The sequence below is a fragment of the Colletotrichum siamense genome (assembly GCF_013390195.1).
Source record: "Colletotrichum siamense strain Cg363 chromosome Unknown KSG_Cg363_contig06, whole genome shotgun sequence".
Taxonomy (NCBI): domain Eukaryota; kingdom Fungi; phylum Ascomycota; class Sordariomycetes; order Glomerellales; family Glomerellaceae; genus Colletotrichum; species Colletotrichum siamense.
In genome coordinates this window covers 2,297,047-2,311,420 of record NW_023501019.1, presented here as the reverse complement: position 1 = coordinate 2,311,420, position 14,374 = coordinate 2,297,047, and the positions used below count along the sequence as shown (strand labels likewise).

The following is a 14,374-nucleotide window of genomic DNA, read 5'->3' as shown; positions in this document are numbered from 1 at the left end:
ACTTGTCATCGACAACAGCGCAACTTGCAATTCATGTTTTGGCAGTTTTCTGCCGGAAATTAGATGACGTCTTCACATGTGATGCATGGTGCTACTACGACTTTCGAGGTCTCTGGGGAATGTGTTGGGGCAGAGGCGATGGATCCGAGACCCGTGCGGAGAAGGGCGAATACAGAAGAAGCATGTGCTAGACAGCGAGTGATGTTTCGGTACTCAGAGACATCTTCAAGATGTGCCGCAGAAGCCTCTTGCCGGCGTCGATACACTCTCTTGGCTTCGATGTAAGATGGAGCATCGAGCCTGGGGAGGAGACTGGGATCATTATCGTACGGTCGAAGCCGAAGCTGAAGCTAGGACAGAGCTTAAGCACAAGCCCATCAACATGACATATGAAAGTTTCTGTCTGCGTGCAACGTGACGAGTTTGTCGCTGTTTTGTTTACAAGGCATATTGGTTCAAGCCTATAAACCAGCCTAGTTGCTCCCCTATGTGATGAATGGATTGCTTAGCTGGTATTGCCTTCTTTTTGTCTTCTTATTGTTAAATCGGAGGAGGTGCAAGTGGCCAATGCAATCCCATCCAATCCTTTCAGCTGCCTACCAACCAACCCACATGTCCGGGACACCATCAGACAAAGACAGCCACCGTTATTGTTCCCCACTGAAAATAACACGACAACCACTGCTACCCCGACCGGGCTACACCGCATATCGCCAACAGGCTCGTGCTCCAAGGGTCCTGTTCTTTCTGCGCGCGCGGCTACAACCTCACACACACCGCGACATTTTTGCTTTTGCTTGTACTGCTGCTGCGCCAAGTCTGCCACGAAGACAAGAACAATCTGTTCACAGGCAGCCTGGTTGTTCAAGTAAAGGCTCACACCTCCTTATTTGCAAAAGGATAGCCAACCGCCAGCAAAAGTCACAGCAATACGCAGCTACAATCCAAAGAAGGAAAAGAAAAAACAAGAAATCATACACACCCACCTTCGCGATAGGCGAGAGAGAGGGAAAAACAACAACAAACCACCACGATAGCAGTAGCAACGACCACACCGATCTCCCGTCAACGCATCCACGGGCACACACGACAAATGTCCAAAATGGCCGAGCCCTCAGTTGCAAACTTCGTCCTCCGCTCCCTCCTGCCCCCAGAGGCCGTCGACTTCATCCACAAAAACGCCCTCCACCCCTCCTCGCCGCTCCAGGTCGCGCGCCAACACGCCGTCCTCGCCGCCTGCCGCGCCTTCGACACGCTCTACCCCTACGTCGCCCCGGCCGTCGACGCGACCCTCGCCTACCTGCAAGAGTCCCCCGAGCTGGTGTCGTTTGGCATCCTGCTGATGCTGCTGGCCGCGACGGTCGTCGTGCTCAACTGGATCCGCCGCATCGTCGCCTTCTGGACGGCGCTGGTGCTCAGGGTGGCCTTCTGGGGCGCCGTCGTCGCCGTGCTGGCCGCCGTCGTGCAGCGGGGCGTCTGGGAGACGGCGAGGGACGCGGTCGTCGTTGGCGGCAAGGTTGTCGGCTTCGCCGCCGCGGTGAAGGACGTCTGGATTTCGGAGTACAAGAGATACGAGGAGGAGACGCAGTCCCAAGGGAGGAAATTCCGGTGAATGGGGAGATGGTATCACGGTAGGAAGGGTTTTGTGTAGAGTATGTTGGAAAGACGATACGCGCCCGAGTCTACGACAGTGAAGATGACGGCGTGTCATGGAAGTCACTTTGGGAGGATACTCGAAATTGGGTATACAGGGCCCCCGCATGAAGGGACGAAGAAGCATGATCGCAGCCCCGAGGACGACGGCACATGCGACACAGGATTACAGAGGAGCAACGTCGGGCACACTTGCCAGACGAATATGATTATGAATGAGTCAATGTAAATCAATACCAACGCCAGCGCTATGCAAGCAGCCAAGTCCCTTTACTACGTCGCGACCTGTCTCGCCTCTCGACCCGTCTCCCCTCCTCTTATGGTATATTCTCTCCATGACCAAAAAATGCCCCAAACACACATGATCCTTATTCGTCGTTGTCCTCCTGAGGCTCGTACTCATCGTCGTGCATTTCCTTGGGCTCTTGCGCTTCATGGTACTGGATGATGTCGTCAATGTAGCTGAGAATGGCGCCCACGCTATCCTCGTCCGTGACGTCCAACTTGAGGTAGTTGACCATGCTGAAGCTCTCAATCAGCCCGGCCACGGCCTTGTTCAGCCTCTGGAAGCTCTTGCCCCGCATGACGAGGTCGCGGTCGTGGACCTCGCCCCTCCCGTCATCGAGCTCGCCCGAGGCCGCCGCGACGGGGTCGTCGTCGAGCAGGTCCGAGCCGGGCGTCAGGAAGCGCTTGAGGTCCTTCTTGCGCACCTGGTCCTTGACGAGGTCCATCTTGGACAGCACGTTGAGGTGGGGGATCTCGAGCATGATCATGGCGGACATGGCGCTCAGGGTGCCGGCGAAGAACTTTGCGCGGTCGACGACGAAGGTGGCCTCGAGGAGGTAGGCGGCGCAGAGGCGGATGTCGAGGGAGCCCGGCTGGGAGAGGAAGCGGGCGAGGGCGGGCAGGATGGGGATGTGGGTGTAGAGCTCGATCTGGCCGGGCATGTCGAAGATGATGAGGTACTCCTCTGTCAGGTTGTCGAGGGCTTCGGTGAGGAAATCGAGGTTCTCCATGAGGAACTCGAAGCAATATATGAGGCCGCCGTTGGGGCCCAGGCCGACCTCTTCCATGGCATCGTGGAGGGAGATGAGGTCCTTGATGTCGAGGTCTGGAGCGTGCTCGAAGGACTCAGCAGCCGGGTCGAGGTTGACGTAGAAGGCGGAGCGGCGGTTGAGGTTCAGATGGGTGATGAGGGAGGCGCAGAAGGTGGACTGTGAGGGGACGGCGTCAGCATAAGCTATACGGGGTCGGGATGGGCCTAGAGAGGAGGCTCAGTCGACGGCCTGTACCGGCCGGGGACGGAGGGTAGCTCTGTGGCTGCGAGACCCGGCACGGAGCGTGTTCCATGTATGGAGAGGGACCTGTGTTTGGGATGAAGCGAACTCACCTTGCCGGCCCCGGCGGGGCCCATGACCATCACGCCGTACTTGCTCATTATGGCGTGTAAGGGTGTGGTAGACGGAGAGATTGATGGGATAGCGGGCGGGAATGCAAGGGAAAGATAGTTCAGGCACAGCGGGAGGGACGGGAGTGGGAGAGAGTTTGTTGACTGTCCGGTTCTCTGCACAAGTTTGATGCTGATTCAAGGATCGGCCAAAAAAAAAGTCACTGTCGGACGTTTTGGAGGAGGGCAATTTTTCTATGGATTACCCCGCCATGCAGGAACGGGCGCACGTCAAGGGTCGCGGTGATCGGCCGTTCGCGCGCGCCACCTTGAGTCGGTCAAATTGGTATACCTAAGGTAAGGCAGTGAAGCAAGGCTGGACGGAAAGACCGTGACTTGTACGACGTGATTGAAGCACAAGAATGTGGTATGCAGTCTGTAATCGGCGGCCGGGGTCTTGGGTGATGGAGGGGAAATTTTTTCTGATTGATAGCTTGCGATAAGGCTGGCTCTAGCTACGTACCTGACTGGTGACTGGCTGCGGCTGGCCTTCTCTTTTTTTTCCCCTCTGTTTTTCCCCTCGTTGCTCGCCGGTCGCCCACTCAGAGCACAATGGGCGGCCACACGGCTTGCTGCGGAATTTCGGTCCAATGCCGTTCGCACGTGTGAGGCGCGGGAGGGGCACATTCTCACCACCCAGATTAAGGATTTGCTACAGTAAAGCTCTGCGTCAGACTTAGCTCCGTTTCGACAGGGGCTTCTCAGTTGTCTGACGACTCAACAATGTCGACAAGTCCCTCTACTACACCCCTGCTGCTAAAGCATGCGCGGGAGAGGTACACATGTTGAGGTATTGGAGGGATGGCCGAGAAGATGGGGGGGCAAAGTCGCAGTTCTCTCGGAGGGCGAGTTCTGCAAGTCCTGCGGGAAAGATGCGCCGAGGGAGTCAACGGCCAACAGGTTGAAGGAAGGGACTTTACGCTGCGTCAATTAGTACTGTATGACGCTGGAGTATTACCTGTCATCCGGCGCGTGCCGTTGCATATCTGGGGGAGAACACGGATTTCCATTTCCCTCAGGAAAGAGATCTTTGTGTGTGTATCTCTGGCGCAGAGGAAGCGGCGCAGTTGGACTAATTGCTGACCCTGAGACTCTGCAACACAATGCATTGGTGACAGGGCGAGATCAGGCGAGTCAAAAGGCAATAGAGTTCCACAGGGTTTCAACTCTGTCATTAGATAGAGCAATCGGGCGATGGCTTCTCAGCTTCAGGCGATCCTGATGGGGGCGGCACGGCAAGTACAGGCAAGCAAACCTTGATAGAGAAGAGCAGAAAAAAACGAAACACTTCAGCAAGGGAGTTCTTCACATATCACACACCCCGTCTCCTGCCACATCCCTCTGTGGCAGTAGCCGCGCCTGCCAGTCTTACCTTGAGCAATTGGAAGCCCAAGCTCCTTCGGGCAAACGAGAATGAGGAACATCGTTGAGGTGTGCATCCCAGTCACTGTGTAAATCCGATGCTGGAGGCTGGGCCGGCCCCGGACACGCTGCTACGTGGTGGAGGACCACTTGCCTTCGGACCCCCAAGCTGGTGGTGACTGTTGGCTCTTGCAGCGGTCTACTGGCATTTGTCAGGTGGCCTCAAGAGGGGTCAGAGAAATGCTGGAAGGCGGTCAAGGGAGAAAGTCGTGAGGATGGCGCAATCTGGAGAATTTTGGGTCCTCCCCTCGACATGGCTTTCAACAGGGCAGGTACGTGGGGATGGAGGGGTCGGCAGGATGCAGTACTTGCCCCTCCTGCTCGCCTTGTATGCATTACGAGGTACCTTCCCTCTGCTCCGGCTCTCGGTGCAGGTTTCCCACGAATAGTGCGTCAGGTCCGCTTGAGCTTTTGACAGAGGTAGAGGGGAGAGCGACGATTGCTTCCCAGCCGTCCCAGGTGCGTTCCTTCTTTTAAACCCCAAACGGCCTCCCTCACTACACTTCCACTTTCTTTCCTGATAAGCCAATTGACCTCCCAAGGCAACCAGTGACCTCTCCGGACCGTGATTGCCTTCCAGGTTTGCTCTACGGTGGCAACCACGCAGGCCAACCTCTCGAACCAGAAGGACCTCTCTGCCCTGCTACCTTCCTAGCCCCTCGGTGCCCCGCGTGGGTATATATTCACCGCCCCGAACCTGTCCCTCGCAAAATCTTCTCTCCCACATCACACATCATCCAACCCAAACCATCCTCACCGTTCCGCGTTCAACTTCAATTGTTCTTTGATACACCCCTTCTCGTCTTCCTCAATCGACTACCACACACGGTCACAATGTCTGCTGCCAACGGAATCAACGGCCCTGGCCGCCACTACAACGAGGGCACTTTCCTCTATACCGTAAGCATCTCCTCGCGCTTCCCAACAGACTGCCAAGGCGGTCTGGGATGAGGAAATCTCCGATTCCAGGTTAACCTTTCCGTTGCAGTCTGAGTCCGTCGGTGAGGGTCACCCCGACAAGATCGCCGATCAGGTTTCCGATGCCATCCTCGATGCCTGCTTGGCTGAGGACCCCCTGTCCAAGGTCGCTTGCGAGACTGCCACCAAGACCGGCATGATCATGGTCTTTGGTGAGATCACCACAAAGGCCCGGGTCGACTACCAGAAGGTCATCCGCAAGGTCATCCAGGACATCGGCTATGATGACTCCTCCAAGGGCTTTGACTACAAAACTATCAGCGTCCTCGTCGGCGTCGAGGAGCAGTCGCCCGACATCGCACAGGGTCTCAATTACGACCTGGCACTTGACCAGCTCGGTGCTGGTGACCAGGGCATCATGTTCGGCTACGCCACCGACGAGACCCCTGAGCTCTTCCCTCTCACCCTCCTCTTATCGCACAGACTCAACGCTGCCATGGCTGCTGCCCGCCGCGACGGCTCCCTCCCCTGGCTCCGCCCCGACACCAAGACTCAGGTCACAATTGAGTACAAGCACGACAATGGCGCTGTGGTCCCTCTGAGAGTTGCTTGTCTCGTCATCTCCGCTCAGCACTCGGCGACGATTGATACGGAGCAACTCCGCAAGGAAATCATGGAGAAGATCGTCAAGAAGGTCATCCCCGAGAAGTACCTCGACGCCCAGACGAGGTACCTTGTGAGTAACGCTCAGCCATGTCTTTCACTCGCAGCCGCTAACCCTCCCACAGATCCAGCCCTCCGGCCGCTTCGTCATCGGTGGTCCCCAGGGCGACGCCGGCATCACCGGCCGTAAGATCATTGTCGACACGTACGGTGGCTGGGGTGGCCACGGTGGTGGTGCTTTCTCCGGCAAGGACTTTTCCAAGGTCGACCGTTCTGCTGCCTACGTCGGCCGCTGGATCGCCAAGTCCCTCGTCGCTGCCGGCCTCGCCCGCCGTGCGCTCGTTCAGCTCTCCTACGCCATTGGTGTTGCTGAGCCCCTCTCCATCTACGTCGACACCTACGGCAGCTCTGACAAGACCTCCGACGAGCTCGTCCAGATCATCCGCAGCAACTTTGACCTCCGCCCCGGTGTTGTTGTCCGCGAGCTTGGCCTGGACCGCCCCATCTACCTCCAGACCGCCAAGAACGGCCACTTCGGTAGCAACCAGACCTTCACCTGGGAGCAGCCTAAGGCCCTCAAGTTCTAAGCGGCTTGAGGTGACGCGTCATCATGGCAGCGCTGAACCGAGCAGGATTCCTTCAACAAGCTTCCTGCATGTAACGACCTAGACGTGTATAATGATTTTGATGTTCATGCGGACAGGCACTCAAATATGGCGTACGGTTCTCAACGAATCCCGGTTTCAAGCCTTTGCGGGTAAAGGCAACACGAGGTCTTACGGGGTAGAAGTTCATGTCTTACCAGGCGCTGCGCAAAAATCCGGTGTGGACGGGAATTCGGTGTTTTTTTTGCACGGTTATCATACGGGAGCATTCTGCTGCCGGACTTGTCGGAGGTTTCGTTCTTGTTTTTTTGTCTCCATAGAAATAGCATGAGGTCACAAAACCTCTTTCGCAGTCGCAAGCAATTCAACATCCTTTCTTGCCTGATTTTCTAGCTGATCCATCTCTTGCGGTTATGTGACAATAGCTGGAGCTGAGTGAAAGGGAATACGCCTTCTGGCGCCTCTATGGGTATGGGGAGGTTTGTAGAGAGGTAGACCATTTGGCTACTCAAATAGAGAGAGATTCTCGGATACCTCGCGCTGCATTTCCCTACGACGTGATGCGCCCGGAGAGTGTCTATTTTTCCTGTGCTAGAGGTACTATGTTTCCCGTGTACTAAGTTACTCCGACCAGGGACGACAGTAGACGACAACAGTAGACGACGACAGTAGACGAGGACGACGACGACGAGGGACGACGACGACGAGGGACGACGACGACGAGGGACGACGACGACGAGGGACGACGACAATAACAACGAGGGACGACGACGACGACAACAAGGGACGACAATACTAGCTAGTATATACACACCTATAGGGGAAATAGCTAAGTTACTCTAACTAAGGACGACAGTAGATAATAACAGTAGATAATAACAACGAGGGACAATAATAATAATAACAAGGGACGATAACAATAATAATAAGGGATGATAACAACGACGACGGGGGACGACAACGACGACAACGGGGGACAACGACGACGACGACGACGACGAGGGACGACGACGATAACGACGAGGGACGATAACAACAACGACGAGGGACGACGACGACGACGACGATAACGACGAGGGACGATAACAACAACGACGAGGGACGACGACGACGACGACGAGGGACGACAATACTAGCTAGTACATACACAACTACAGGGAAAATAGTTGCTCTAGTATAGGAAAATTAGGCAGTCTCTCTCCTCTCAACGGCATGACGCATAGCGCACGCCATGCTGCTAACTGTTGCGTCTAGCCCATCCGGGTGGACGGTCTCGGAATGTATGTTGGTCTGAGCTCTGGTCAATCGGAGTCAGCTCCGCGTGGGGTACTCTCGCAGAGACGTCTGGACAAGTTTGTGATGGCTTTTGGGATGTGGCCTATATATGCGCCACTATCTCGATATCTGGTGGAACTCGGGCTGTCGTACGCCTCCACTGATATCTACGTCTAGGCATACTAAAGCTTAGAGTTGAGTCATTCATGAAGGCCAGTCCAGCACCCCTTACCGCCCTCGAATCTCCTCTAAAGCGGTCCCAGGGCAAGCCTTCGACTAGCTAATTAAGAAATCTTTGCAAAGTCGCTCGAGGCCGTGACGACGCAGATTTAGGGCAAGAAATGTTTCAAGGCCGGCCCTAGATATTCTGAAGGAAAACTTCCGATATGTAAGCATATCTGCTCGTTGCCCATCGCGTAGAAGACATCATGGCTTTATTAAGAATGCATAAGTGCACTCCAAGGGTAGGACAAATGAAAGGTAAGGCGAAAATGAGCAGCAGTTCAGCTACCTCTATCACCACCGCAAAGTTGCGCAAGTGAGAGGAAAGGGGGTTAGTGGCAGGTGACCATTATGCTCAGTCTTTCATGTCTTTCATGGTGAAGAAGCGGAAAACCGCTATCAAGAACATTCAAGGCACTCTTTCAAACCGCCTCAACATGGTGGACCACCTATCTAAAGGCCCGGCAACTTAATTTCGGTGATTAAGGCAGTGAGGCCGACTTCTTGGGGCTGATTTTCAGCTACTTACAAATGAATGTGCAATCCATCCAGAGCCCGTAGACTCGAGCTTCAAAACGTCCAGCTGACCCAACGGCTTTTCTACTTGTCAATGTCTCAAAGCAAGCTGCGTGGCATATTCCGGTAGCAGCAGCAGCTGAATTCAGTCCTGTTTACTAGCGCCAGCGTCATCATCATACCTGCTCAAGAGCATCAAAGCCTCAAGTCGACCACTGAAAGACACTCAAAAATCTTTCATCGAGAGTTACGGCCGGAGCATCCTCCGTTAACCGCCTTCCTTGCATGATGACAATTCGATGGACGACGAATTTTCCCAAACCCAACCTGAAGCTCGTACAACCGTCACGAGCCGGACCAACAAGAGAACTCCAGTCGTACTTCCTGTGATGATAATGTCGAGAAACCTTCGTACCACCCAAACAACTCAATTTACGGCCGGGGACTTTGTATCACGCTCGGTCTGGCGTCAACAACAATCGGGTCAGCACGAGCCTTGGGGCAGCCTTGCCTCTTTCAAACAAGCATTGTGTACCACTTCGCCGAACGGCAGTTTGCATTTCTCGACACCTCAGCTGGAGAACCCCTTCCCTTACGGTAGTCTTCTCCGGGGAAAACTGGGGAAGCAAAGGCGGTGCGACGCACTACATTCGAGCCAGACTCATTCATATGGGAGACGTCACTGACACGCAACAGGTGGTTGCTCCGGCTTGCTCAAGACAAAGCATCTATCTGGTCTCAGGTGGCGCTCTTGCATAGCCACAAGTCGAAAGTTCTCGAAAAGGAAGGATTTTGGGCATCACTCGAGCCCAAGGCTGGGTGCCTATGTAAGCGAGTGCAAGAAGAAGCGACGGTATGACAACCCCGGCACGGTGCCGGACCAGCGCTAGTATGTCTAGCACGCCGTTGTCGATCCCGGGTCTTTGGCGGCGTTTCTCTCGACGGGACTGGGGTTTGATATGGCTATCGACCCGATAGCATGGGCGTGGGTCTGGCTATGGCTCGTGGCTTGCGAGGGGAGGAGGTGCAAATCACTGCGCCAACTAAGGGGGGTCACCGTGGAAAGACTGACATCAGCAGGAGGCATATTCTAGTCTGACCTTCCATAGGGTGCGTGGCTTGGGGAAAGAATGATGAATACACAACGGCACGCATGTATGGGTTTGTAGCGCGCATCATTATGAGATAGTCATCCATGGAAAAGGCAAAGGTGACTGACATGATTTGACATGACCTGACATAATGCCCGACAGCATCGGATCAAAACAATTTGCGCCACTACTACTTGTGCCAAAGAATATACTGGCTACCCGCCCCGGGTGAACGCAGCACATGCCCCGTGTGTTTGCTCTTCTCGGGAAATGTCCGCCCCTCGTCCTGCTCTCAAGGCAGTTGAATATGGAAGCCACAGCTAATACCTGCGTTTACATATGTCATATGCCGATCAACGGTTAGAAAGATGAATTCCAGCAGCCGAGGTTGAAGTTCTGGAAATGTGCCAACCATTACAAGGCTGTCCTGGCCCCTGGTCTCTGGGCCCACGATACCAAAGGTTTCCAACAGAAGTTGGATCCTCAAGTCTCCGAAATCGACCCAAACCACCAACAGGAAAGTAATCCTACTGCTACCTTCGGAAATGAGATTGGCCGCGGTGACTGGTGTATTCGTAGAGCCCATGCTCACCAAGGACTCAAGAATCAGCTATTCGTTTGACTGAACCATCCTCGTTGGTGGTATACATGGTGATCTGGCAGGGGCAGTGTGACCGGCCGGGGTGGTGGACGCATCCTTCGGCTAGTTTTGGGGTGGCCGGAGATGCGGCAGGGGATGAAGCCCCAAGAAACTGGTCAATGGAAGAGCATCCAGGCTTGCGTCAAGCCTGCCTGAGCTGTTGATGGGGGTCGCGGGCTGAATTGCCTTGGCTCAGCAGGTGGCCCAGTCCACAGGCGGCCGACGGGTGTGGTTCTGGCCGCGGTGCCGGTGGTTGGAAGATGCCAGGTTCAGCGCCACATAGACGGAGAACAATGGGAAGTGAGTGCATGGACAATGGCAAGAGACTTCGGCGAAGTGGGGCATTTCCCGTGCCGCCCGGCGCGGTGGGCAACTTCATCCCCCAACCCCTATCCCTTGTTCCACACCATCAGCAGCGCAACTTTCCAATGACAACAATAAGTTGCCGATGCATTCATCCGCGGGCCGTCAGATGTTGCCAGTTCGGGCTGTGGTGCGGCGTCTTTTCCGCGATCTCGTTTATTCATTGGATCTGTTGGTTGTAAGCCTGTGGGCGTGCCAGCTTCCACGTTTCCTATCCGTGTCGAAGGACCCCCTGGTAAGAGCGGCCAAACAATGTGGAAGTGATTTTCAGGCCCTGCGTCTGCATCTGTATCAACTGCTCGTGTCACTCCATCGCGTTTCTGCATTAAGTGTTGGGGCAGCCTACCATGTACGACTGCGGACAGGGGAGTTGGAATTCAAGCTAAGAACGCGGGTGGTATGGCTCAGCCATGGGGACAATCGTGGGAAGCCGTCTGAACCTTGCCTCAAAGCCAGATTGAAGTTAGCAACAATGCGAGAGACATCGCCAGGGACAACCTGTGGGACCAAACCGAACGCCTGGGGACTTCCAGGTGGAGTAAAACTTCAAGAGGGGTTTGTGCGGTGTTGATGAATCCCTGAACAGGGAGATGCTGTAAGATGTTGCATGGTCAATGTCTCAAGACTGCTTGTCTTTTTTATTTCCCATTCCATTATTATGGGCGCCTACATTGTGCTTTTGGGCCGGTTGGGTGCTGATGCCTCAAAACCATGACCTAAACGTTCGGTCTTTCCTTCCTGCCCTGGTTCACTTTCCTATTTGGCACATCCCCGCTACAGAAGCCGACCCTTCCTTCCGCTTGGGCTGGCTTCTCGATCGTCTGGAGGTATATAATCATGTTGGAGCCACTTCTTCCATAAGATTCCTGTTTTAAAGCTCACCCAACGGCATCCTTTCCGTCCTCCTTGAATGCAACCCATTGATCGTTCAGTTCGTAGCGATTGTCTACCTGCCATCAATGTACATAGATTGTCACCTAGCAGCACCCATCTGCCTTACTTCAAAATCATCTCAACCCCGGCAACTACACCAGACTATGGATTCTGAAGCCCCAAGAATGCGGACCGAGCCCTTGTCCATTGTGACTGGCCTTGGTTCTCCGCCAATCGTCAAAGAGGCCCGATCATGTCCTTCAGAAGAGCCTCCAGCTTATACGCCGACGATGAAGCCAAGCATCATCGATAGCCTTGCCGCTTACCTCTCCCGAAATTCCGACTCATATGGAACCGCTCCACGTAGAGTCGCGCCATGCCCTGAGGTGTCATTCTCGAGCCAATTTAGCGACGACGACCACGAGGAGTTGTCACCAATCTCGCTGCGTATTTCCACGCGCATCAACATAGCGTCTGACGGAAATCTCATCGCACTACCTTGTTCCCCATCCGGGCAAGCCAACTCTATCGCAAGGGCCGTCGTCGAAGCAATTCAGGGCCAGGACTGGGCGACCGGACTACCTATGATTGATGAGAACGGACGGCCAAGACCTTTGAAGCTGGAAGTTGATGCGGGTATGACCATCAAAGGTTCCTCTAACGTCATTGGCACCGAATCAATAATCAACGATATCATTCGCCAAAGAACACCCATACAAAAGTGGACGCCACCATCGCCCTCGCAAAGTACAGAATCATCTGCAACGACTTCACCTTCATCACCGAAAAGGAGACGCCGTGGGTCAGACTCGGCACCTTTGGAGCAGACCCGTAGCAAACGGGCAAGACACGACGTATAACCCTTCTGACAGCTTTCCCACTTCCCAAGGAGATTTACCAACGACATGTCTTGAAGCTTCTCACTATCGTTTTGTTCACTAGAGCTTGAGAATTGGGCTTTGTGCGGTCGTCAGCAGTCTTCCTGACTGCAGGAGTTGGTGGGGAAAAACCCCTGGGCTTTTAGATTTCCTCTTTCAACTACACATACTTGCCTTTTCAGACTTGAATATATATACTTCTGCGGTTATTTGCGTCCGTGTAGTTCTTCATTCTTCTGCTCTTTTGGTGTATTTCACTTGCTTGATGCGTTGTCGACCATTTCAGAGGCCTATGGATTAGACTTGCAACCAATGCAACCACATGGACGACACTGTCAGAGACCGAAGGACACGGGATGCGTTCCGCTGTCTCTAGTTGCCTCCTTCCCATCCTTGCCTTTTCTTTCCTCCCGCACGCGATGGTGGTCGGCTGGATCCACACCACCTGTTTGCTTTGTACACGGGGCCGTTCTTCCAACTGTCTGGCACCGCATGGGAATGCCTGTCTGAGAGGGGTATCGAACCAGCGCCTGATTATTGTTCTGTGCCTTGCTTTGTCCAAAAGGACCGCGCTTAATTGGACGCTCCTTCGCATGTGCGTCGGTGCCGAGGTTCAGAGGCGCATCCGCGCGGAGATGGAAGCAAACAAATACTCACATCTGGCCACCCCCGGCGGGAATACTGCCTCTTGCGGAAGAGGATACATGCGTCATTGGGTGCCGAATCGTCGGGTACAGCAACCTACTGCACTGATCTGATACACATGCTGCGGCTGCCGGTTGACAGGAGCTATGTTTGGTCGCCTCGGGATTTGAGGAGTTGGGCACCGGGCGAATCCCACACTGAAGATGCAGATCGGGTTCTGATGCTTTTCGGGGACTGAAAAAGGACTTGACATGCTACTATTAACCCTGAAATGTCAAGTTGAGGCAAGTCGACTTCGCTGCGTCCATTGTTAATTTTAGGAGGTGTTTCTATTTAAATGGTGTCATTTGTGATACACCTCCTTTTGACATCTGCGGAGAATGGTACTGCACTATCTTGGTGTTCGTGGCTGACTCCTTCGCCCTCGTCATCCTATATGATCGTCTCTTGTGGCTGCGCGTCCCTAGATGCCGCTTCAGGCATTTGTGGGAGGAAGATCTAGCAGCAGCAGAATATTGTCATTGAACCATGTAGATACTTGGTATAAGACTGATAAGAAGTCCTGGTCCATCATGTCGTGAATGTTACAAGCTGTGAAATGATCTATAGGTATGGCGAAGTGTGCGTGTGCAAACGCAACGATGCGATGGGACATCGGACGACATGGCATCTGCACCGCCTAGTACAAGACCAACACTGGAGGCTAGATATTCAGGGTTTTCTCCACGGATTCTCCATGTAACTCGAGATGATAATATCATTATGTTGGGTCGGCCCTCCTCCGGTGGCGGTTGAGCGGATAAAGCCCACGTCAACGGTAGTTCGCAGGATCCAAGAGCACGGGTCGTGGATGTCAGGGATGGTAAAATGATGTTAGTGATTGTGATGTTGCAGACGAATGGACGAGACCCAGACAAGACTTCCTCATTTAGGCAAATGCGCAATATTCCTCCTATGTTGAAGGAGACGTGCTTCATCGAACTTTGATGTCACTTGTGTGTCTCATTGGGCGGGTTGCAACACAGTACAGCCGACTAAATTCTCACCAAGTATGGAGCCTGCCAGGTTTGCCCTGCAAACCTGGATGAGGCGCACAAGCGATTTGATCCGAGTCAAAGCTGAGATATTTCGCCTGACTTCTTGCGTCAACATCAATGACGAGA

General features: G+C 54.0%; 3 protein-coding genes across 3 annotated transcripts; 2 read left to right on the top strand and 1 right to left on the bottom strand.

Annotated features, from left to right (window-relative positions):
- Positions 1-1,102: 1,102 nt before the first annotated feature.
- On the top strand, positions 1,103-1,612 carry CGCS363_v009596 (uncharacterized protein; the record flags this gene model as incomplete). The annotated part of the gene is made up of 1 exon (XM_036641445.1): positions 1,103-1,612. The coding sequence occupies one exon, from the start codon at positions 1,103-1,105 to the stop codon at positions 1,610-1,612; it is 510 nt and encodes a 169-aa protein (XP_036493828.1).
- Positions 1,613-2,021: 409 nt separating this feature from the next.
- Positions 2,022-3,091, bottom strand: CGCS363_v009595 (GPN-loop GTPase 3; the record flags this gene model as incomplete). Its single annotated transcript, XM_036641444.1, has 2 exons — positions 2,022-2,867; positions 3,044-3,091. 2 exons carry the CDS (start codon positions 3,089-3,091, stop codon positions 2,022-2,024), a joined length of 894 nt encoding a protein of 297 aa, XP_036493829.1.
- A 2,265-nt stretch (positions 3,092-5,356) lies between these two features.
- eth-1 (S-adenosylmethionine synthase) lies at positions 5,357-6,690 on the top strand (the record flags this gene model as incomplete). Its single annotated transcript, XM_036641443.1, has 3 exons — positions 5,357-5,422; positions 5,511-6,176; positions 6,229-6,690. The coding sequence occupies 3 exons, from the start codon at positions 5,357-5,359 to the stop codon at positions 6,688-6,690; spliced, it is 1,194 nt and encodes a 397-aa protein (XP_036493830.1).
- Between the last annotated feature and the right edge of the window lie 7,684 nt (positions 6,691-14,374).